This window comes from Alexandromys fortis, unplaced genomic scaffold (genome assembly GCF_014885135.2).
Source record: "Alexandromys fortis isolate MF-2015 unplaced genomic scaffold, M_Fortis_MF-2015_v1.1 scaffold_296, whole genome shotgun sequence".
Taxonomy (NCBI): Eukaryota; Metazoa; Chordata; class Mammalia; order Rodentia; family Cricetidae; genus Alexandromys; species Alexandromys fortis.
In genome coordinates, this window is record NW_026068172.1 from 759,812 (window position 1) to 768,138 (window position 8,327).

At 51.2% G+C, this 8,327-nt stretch overlaps 1 protein-coding gene across 3 annotated transcripts; it reads right to left on the minus strand.

Moving 5' to 3' along the window:
• Positions 1 to 2,588: 2,588 nt before the first annotated feature.
• On the minus strand, positions 2,589 to 7,934 carry Fam32a (family with sequence similarity 32 member A). Of its 3 annotated transcripts, XM_050128442.1 has the most exons (5): positions 7,771 to 7,934; positions 7,550 to 7,691; positions 3,645 to 3,698; positions 3,342 to 3,432; positions 2,589 to 3,089 (listed from the first exon to the last, which is right to left on the minus strand). In XM_050128442.1, exons 1-4 carry the CDS (start codon positions 7,842 to 7,844, stop codon positions 3,364 to 3,366), a joined length of 339 nt encoding a protein of 112 aa, XP_049984399.1. In that variant the 5' UTR covers positions 7,845 to 7,934; the 3' UTR covers positions 2,589 to 3,089; positions 3,342 to 3,363. The 3 variants fall into 3 exon arrangements, with proteins under 3 accessions (XP_049984399.1, XP_049984398.1, XP_049984400.1); XM_050128441.1 differs by having other exon boundaries at positions 2,589 to 3,432; XM_050128443.1 differs by lacking the exons at positions 2,589 to 3,089; positions 3,342 to 3,432 and adding an exon at positions 5,745 to 5,848.
• Positions 7,935 to 8,327: the final 393 nt, after the last annotated feature.

Sequence of the window (8,327 nt, forward strand, 5' to 3'; positions counted from 1 at the left end):
AACAAAATAGGTGCAGGCGCAGTACGAACTTTGTGGCAGTATTTTTTTTATCCAAAGCCCAAACAGACCGGAAGTAAGTCTAGCGGGCGGAGCCTCCCTGGTAGGAGGAGCCCGAGCGGGGCAATTGTATCATCACTCCAGTGGCCGGCAGGCTGGAAGGAAGGTGGACGCTTTCACACCCGCTGCTGTGGGAGGTCAGCCTTGCATTCGGATACTAGTCTAGTAAACTAGTATCCGGCCACCAGCTGTGATTCGCTGTAAGGTGGCGACTAAAGGAAGTCAGTCTCTGAAAGGCAATCAAACGTTATCAGCAGTCACCTGCCAGTGTCAACCTGTCAGACTGCTCCACCCTGTCGTGCCCCAGTGAACCCAGGTGACTAGCACGTGTGTTACTCAGCCACTGTGCCTTGTGTAGAGTATGACGATGACCCCATTTCCTTTTAACTCTGTCATTCTTAACTGTCCCTCCCCCGTCGGGAGATCAAACCAGCACCAACCCCCCCCCCCCCCCCCCCCCCCCCCCCCCCCCCCCCCCCCCCCCCCCCCCCCCCCCCCCCCCCCCCCCCCCCCCCCCCCCCCCCCCCCCCCGTGGGTTTCTTCTTTGTGTGTATGTTCCTATACACACCGGGAGGTCAGAGGACAACTTGCAAGGGTCAGTTCTCTCCTTTCAGCACGTGGGTCCCAGAGATCACACTCGGGTCATCAGTTTCGGCAGCAGTCCCCCCAACTCAGGCTTTTATTTATTTATTTATTTATTTATTTATTTATTTATTTATTTATTTAATTTTGGTTTTTCGAGACAGGGTTTCTCTGTGGCTTTGGAGCCTGTCCTGGAACTAGCTCTTGTAGACCAGGCTGGCCTCGAACTCCCAGAGATCCGCTTGCCTCTGCCTCCCGAGTGCTGGGATTAAAGGCGTGCGCCACCACCGCCCGGCTCCCCCTGGTTTTGGAGCCTGTCCTGGAACTAGCTCTTGTAGACCAGGCTGGTCTCGAACTCACAGAGATCCGCCTGCCTCTGCCTCCCAAGTGCTGGGATTAAAGGCGTGCGCCACCACCGCCCGGCTCCACCTCAGGTTTTAAAAAGTAATTTCACGACTGGAGAAGAATTCACTCTTAACCAAGACCTCTTTGTTCCCAACACTCACATACTGCCTGGAACTCCAGTTCCAGGTGATCTGATGCCTCTGTGAACACCTGCACTCTACACATGCCTGAACATGGACACACAATTTTAAATAAGTTGTTTTTTAAGTAATGTTTTAGTGAGGCATGGTAGCGTGTACCTTCAATCCCAGCACTTGGAAGGCAGAGGTAGGCAGATCTCTGTGTCCCAGACCAGTCAGAGTTACATATAGTAAGACAAAGTTTAAATTTTTTTTTTTAAATTTAGTTGCTGGTGGTGGCACACACCTTTTATCCCAGCACTTGGGAGGCAGAGGCTGAAGGATCTCTGTAAGTCCGAGACCAGCCTGGTTCTACAGAACAAGTTCCAGGACAGGCTCCAAAGCTACACAGAAAAACTGTCTCAAGAAATCAAAACGAAAAAAAAAATTAATATGTCCGTTGTCAATTTCATATTTTTACATTCTGATTATTCTAGTTTATTTCCTTATTACTCCCTTATTTTTTAAACATTTATTGTGTGTGAGCACGTGGAGTTCAGAAAACAACGCGTGGAAATCAGTTCTTTCCTTCTACCATGTGGATGCTGGGACTCAAACACAAGTCTTCAGGCTTGGGGGCAAGAGCCTTTATCTGCTGAGCCACCCTGCCAAACTCCTGGTAGGCTGCAGGTTTGCAGCCTGGGCTACAGAACCTAGGAAAAGCCAGCAAAAAGGGGCATGGTGGTGCACACCTTCAATCCTACCACTCTAGAGGTAGAAGCAGGGGAATCTAACAGCCAGATCTAGAGTACTCTAGACCAATCAAGGTTGCATGCACAGTGAGACCGTCAACACCCCCATACATCAAAACAACAAAAATAACTAAATCTCACACCACTAAACTGTCTCATGCACAAAATTCTTCAAGACTGTGTATTTTGTATACTATGTTCAAAGACAGAAAAATTCATATAAAATGACCTCAGCCTATATGCATATGTACAAAAAAGAAAAAGAAATGAAATGTATGCAAATCTGTGACATCACTGCAATATCTCATTACACATCACAGAATCACTGTTGCCCAAATCCAGAAAAATTCCAAATCCAAAATGGTCCTAAACACTTGAGACAAGGCACGTACACCCTATATGCATCTCCCTCAGGCAGGAATACAGGTAGAATAAATGTGTCAACTGGACTATGAGCGTTATATGATTTATCAGTGGGTAAACACACCTACAGCCAAGTCTCACAACCTGAGAGAACCAATCCCCCCAGGATCCACATGTTAGAAGGACAGAGACAATTCTTCAAGCTGTTCTCTACACGTGTGCATACACAACACATTTGTAACACACACACACCATTAAAACAACAGAAGCATCTCATTTCCCCCACGAGCAGTTTCGTGCTGTGCCTTCTTCACAGGGCAGAATGGAAAGGTGTCCCTGTGGTGAACAGCATGCACAGACACACTGACTACACTTCATGGCTGACACTTGCTTTATTCTACATGCCAGCTCCAGGGATTCCTGGTAGCCTTTCAGTATCCATGGTAACAGAAGTTGCTTCTCTCCACAGTGTGTGCACAGGTTCTCCAAGAGGTCCACCTAGACTCTCAGATGACAAAGCTCTACAGAATCTGCACCAGGGCCCCCCCACCACACCAGGTCTGCTGGCACTTTGCCCTGGCATTGTCTGGTATTTGGTATCCTTAAGCCAGGAATGTCAAGCAGGCTTATGACATGTGCCATATGCCTGGAGCCCCAGGTGCCATCATTGAAAACTGGATTGATTAGCAATGTCTGCAATGGCAGCCACCAGGTGGATTGAGGGGCAGAGTATGTGCTGGAGACCTGTGTTCCATCCTTGCTTCAGGTGATTGTTGCTCAATGTAGGCTGTGTGGTCTGATGTCCAGGTGGCCCAAAAGCAGCGGCACTGTGGAAACTTGTGTGGTGGGCCACAGGTAGGAGCTTCCTGTCCTGGCATTATGGTGCAGATGAAGACAGATGCCACAATCAGGGTGGGAAGGGTACCCTCCTTCCATGGGCCTAACCCAGAAAAGACCCGAGCCTGTCAAAGCACAATGTTGCAGTCCAAATAGAAAAGGGTACACCCGGTGAAAGGACAGCCTGACTTTAATCAAGTTTCAGAAAAGTCTGATTTCAGCAGATGTACAGGCAGGTGTAGGGCATTCTAGAAAACACTGAGGTGAGCAAAACAGCCAGCCTGACCTGTCTTTTGCACCGGGGCAAGTTACTTGGTCCAGCTGACTTTAGGAATGTCATAGTGCTCGGTGAGTGTGTCCAGGTGTCGGTTGAAGTCCTGTGAAAGAGAGGCCACATCAGTGTGAACCAGGTAGGCCGTGCCCCCATCTGTGCCCAGCCCGTCTCACACACTCCACCACAGGTCTTGAATCACCCCAAATGAGCCTGGGGAAGCACCACGCCTGAGGGTATGCTCCAACTGTCCAAGCCGCACTGCCCTGGGCTCTGGGCTCCCCCATGGCTCAGGCTCCCCACAGGTGCAGGGCTCACCTCCACTCTCTGCTTATGGGTTTTGGACGCCTTCTTCAGGATTCTTTCCATTTGCTGGAGAGAGAAGAGACTGGGATGAGTCCCCATGCCCAACACAGTCTATAGCTGTCTCTCTCCTACCACCTCACTCAGGAGGGGCCCCTGTTTAGTCTCCCTGCAACCCCAGCATCCTTTATACGCAGATCCTGCCAGAAGTTGGGCACTGGCTTTGTTTTGCCTTGGGCCATGGTGAAACCCTGGGCTGGAAGGAAGGAAACGAAGAAGCAGAGAACATGGAGCAAGAGGCCCTAGGGAGGAGGAGCTGAGGGGACAGGACCCAAATGAATGTTCAGTGTCCCACTTTTCATTTCTGTTACCAAAACAAAATACCCAGGCAAAAAAGTAAACTTGGGGGAGGGTCACAGGCCACCATGGTGGGAAAGGGCCACAAGTCAGGCAAGCGCATAGAGAAATGGATAGGAGCAAGCTTCACGCTCAGTTTTCTCTGCTCTTACAGTTCAAAACTCAAACCCTGGTGCTAAAGAGCTTCAGTTCAGTGGTGAAGAGCACCTGCTCTCTTTCAGAGTCAGCACCAAGATGGCGGCTCGCAATTTTCTCTAAGTCCAGGATCAGGGATCCTCCACCCTTTTCAGTCTCCTCTGGCAGCATGACACTTGTACACATAAACACAGACGTCTCACATCAGAGACTGGTGCTGTGCACAATGGGCAAGGATGGCCGGTCTTCCCATCCCAGTGCAAATCAAGACAGTCCTTCACTGAGACTCCTTCCACCATCCTAGCTTGTGTTAAGATGTCAGTTAGGGAGCTCAGAGAGCCACCAGACCATAGTCAGTCAGCCCACGTCGTCATTCAGTTGTAGATGCTAAACAGTGACTCCATTCAAGTACAGGCTAGACCAGCGAACACGACTGGCGAGGAGAGACAGAGAGCATGGGGCTAGCAAGACAGCAAAGGGGCAGGCTGTGCCAAGTCCCACGGCACAGTGGAGAGACCACACATCTCAGGAACTGTGGCCTGCTGGAGGAGTCAACACATAATCAAAGCCCTTCACTAGATGGAGACGGTGCCCTCCTGGGTTTGCCCGGCACATGGGTATCACATATAACACTGCACCCCACAAGTCCAAATACTTCAGGTTATTTTCAAAAACAGAAAAGAAAGACCTATGCTGGGTGTGGTAGGTATACGGGAAGCCTGAAGCAGGAGGATCAGAGGATCCCATTTCAATCATGAGGACAAGGGCCAGAAAATGGCTTAGAGAGCAAAGGCGCCTGGAGTTCAATCCCTGGGACCTACATGGTGGGAGGGAGAACCAACTCCTCTATTGTCTTCTGATTGTCTTGAGCACACAAAAGAGGTTTTTAGAAACATGAAGATGGGGACAGTGTTTAAATGTTCAGTGGACACTCAGTTAAAAGCACTGGCAGGCTTTCCATAGGACCAGTTCAGTTCCAAGCACCCACACAGCAGCTCAGAACCATCTATAATTCCAGCCCTGGGGGACCTGCTGCCCTCTTCTGGCCTCCTTGGGCACTGCACTGACAAAAACCAATACAAGCAAAAGACCAATACATACTATATATATTTGCTGGGTTTTGCTTGTTTGTTTTTTAAGTGAAGATGAGGACCAGACTGCGGAACTGGGAACAAGGCAGAAGACGCAGAGCCCGGGCCCCTCCACCTGCTGCCCCCCTTATCTGCAGCTGACCCACTCCACCCAAAGGGGCCGCCTAGCAATCTGGTCATCACCTTGGTTCACGTCCTCCCACCTCACCTCTCATGACAGTCACCTCTCTTCCATGCAAACAGAACAGGTTGCAATTTGAATACAAGCTCCTTGCCCTGAGGGCCAGTCCTCTTCTGTTCTTTGTTTATTTTGGTTTTTTGAGACAGGGTTTCTCTGTATAGCCCTGACTGTCCTGGAACTTACTCTATAGATCAGGCTAGCCTTGAACTCATTGAGCTTCATCTGCTTCTGCCTCCAGAGTGCTATGATTAAAGGTGTGGGCACCGCCACCCAGCCCGTTCTTTTTTGTTCCATCTTCATGGCTCAGAGACTCTCCTGCACCTGGTCAGCATCCCTCCTACCCCATCTCACCTGTGTCTGTCTGTCCGGCGTCTGTCCTGCTCCTATCCCCCATTTCTTGTCCTCAGGCCAAAATACTGAATGAGGACCCAACTCTGAATACACAAAGTCTCGGGCTGAAGAATAAGAAGCAGATTGTGGCTGGTGAGATGGCTCAGTGGGTAAAGTTGCTGGCCACCAAACTGGACAACCTGAGTTTGATCCTGGGACCCACACAAGGAAAGAGTGACCTGCCTCCCACAAGCTGTCCTCCGAACCTCCATGAATATACTATGGCACTCGAGTACATACACTGGTAACAATAAATAAGTCTTAAAAAATGTGGTAGTATAACTGGATTCTATTACAAAGAATGTGGGGATTGACTAATGATGTCTGAGGTAGATGTATCTGAGGGGAGTGCACACATGTCCTCCAAAAGCCACTGCTTTTGCTCTCTGAACAAAGGGTCTCATCCTGCAGCCTACACTGGCTGGAACTCACAACGCCCACCACTCCTGGCTCTAAGATGCTTTCTATTCCCCATCCCACCGCTGCCTTCGTCCCCGCAGTGGATCTAACTAGCCATCCTTCCTTCCTCCCTAGGCCAACCATCGTTAATCACCATCACCCTTGGCTGCACCAGCTGCTCACCCTCAGTTCTCACCACTCCCCTGCAAGAGTGACTTCAGCCATCCTCTAAGTGGATGAAAATCGGCTATTCCTCTCGGACTCAGCAAACAGCGCCAGCCCCGGGCCTACCCTGCAGCCCCCATGCGCACGGAAATTAGACCCGAGTGATGTGTGCATTTTGTTCAGAGCCAGTGCACAAGACACCAGGCTGGTGATGCTCAGCCTCAGCCTGATACATGGGAGAAAACCATCTCTTTCTCTGTAGAAGTAAGTGTACCAGTTGCCCTGGTTTCTTCGCACTCTGTGCTACAGAGGAGTCCAAACACCTTCAGAGCCTCATCTGAGGAGAGATGGACTGCCTTCAGAGAAGAACAACAGACCTGGCAGGGTATGGCTGGGCTGAGGTATGCACTGGGTCCCGGGGAATCCTATATGGCAAAGCAGGAGCCACACACCTAGGCTTATTTTCCGTCTAAGCCTAGCAGGCTGAGCCTGTCTTACTGGCCTCTCCCCTCTCTCACGATTTCTACTGTTTAAAGAAGACAGGGTGTTGGGTGCTGTCATCCCAACAAGCATGTCTGAGGTCATCCTTGCCTACAGGATGAGTTTGAGGCCAGCCTGGGCTACATAGACAAATGGTGCCTCAAAAACAAAATAAAGCAAAAACACCCAAAATAACTAGTGTGGCCTTGTGGGCCACAGCACTCCTTTCAGGAACCAGCTGAAGCAGGAGTTCAAGGCCACCTCCCCACCTCCAAACAACTACAAAGCCCATTTGAAGCTAGAAAGCAAGTTGTTATGGAAGCAGACTTTGTGGTACCCTAAGAGCAATGAACGTTGTTAACAGCAGGCATAAAGTGGTGACACTTGCCTGTCATCCTAGTACACAAAAGGCTAGGTTAGGCGGGGCCACAAGCCCAGGCTACAAGGAGATGGGGGAAGGCCTGGGCTACACGGGGAGTTGGGGAAGGCCTGGGCTACACGGGGAGTTGGGGAAGGACCTGGGCTACCTCGGGAGTTGGGGAAGGCCTGGGCTACACGGGGAGTTGGGGAAGGACCTGGGCTACACGGGGAGTTGGGGAAGGACCTGGGCTACACGGGGAGTTGGGGAAGGACCTGGGCTACACGGGGAGTTGGGGAAGGCCTGGGCTACACGGCGACTCCGGGGGCCGCCCGCCCTCCGCGGTCCCCGCCGCCGGCCTCACCCGTTTCTCCTGCATCTTCTCGAAGGCCGCCTGCGCCGGCGTGCGCTTGTCCAGGCAGCGCCTCTTCTCCTCCTCGCTCTTCTTACTCGTCCCCATGGCCTCCAGCAGCTTGGCCTTGTCTTTGCCCTTTTTCTTCTTTTTCCTGGGGGAGAAGGGGCCGGTAAGTGGCCGGAGCCCGGGGGTTGGCCCTCGGGGACAGACCGCGGGCTCCCGGGACTCACCGCTTCGTCACGCCCAGCTCCGCGACGCCTTTCAGCTTCAGGGGGCCCTTCTGGACCTGCTCGTATGCCTCCATGGGGCTCGCCCGCCGCGCGCGAAACCTCCGCACACTTCCTGTTTGTAAACGGTATTTCCGCCCGACGCCCGCCTCGCTTTCTTCTGATTGGTCGAGTAGGCGAGATGTAAGCGTACTTAGGTCTTATAGCTCCGACATACTTCCGGTCTCACACCCGCTCACACCTTGCATAAAGTCGTGCGTTGTGTTTGAGGGTCGACTTCCGGCTTTGTGGGCATCCTCTTTAGCTTTGTGGAATTTGAAGTCTTAATTACTGTATTTTTTTCAAATTAAGAAATTACATTTAAAGCCGGGTGATGTTAGTGCACGCCTTTGTTGTTGTTGTTTTTCTAGACAGGGTTTCTCGGTAATGTTGTGTAAGACTTTAAGACAATCCTGAAGCCATTTTTGACAATTCTGAATCCTCTCAGCCTCTGTGCCATAGTGCTTCCCCTCCTCCCCTGGGAACTAAGGACCTAACAGCTACACTCGCACGTACTCAGT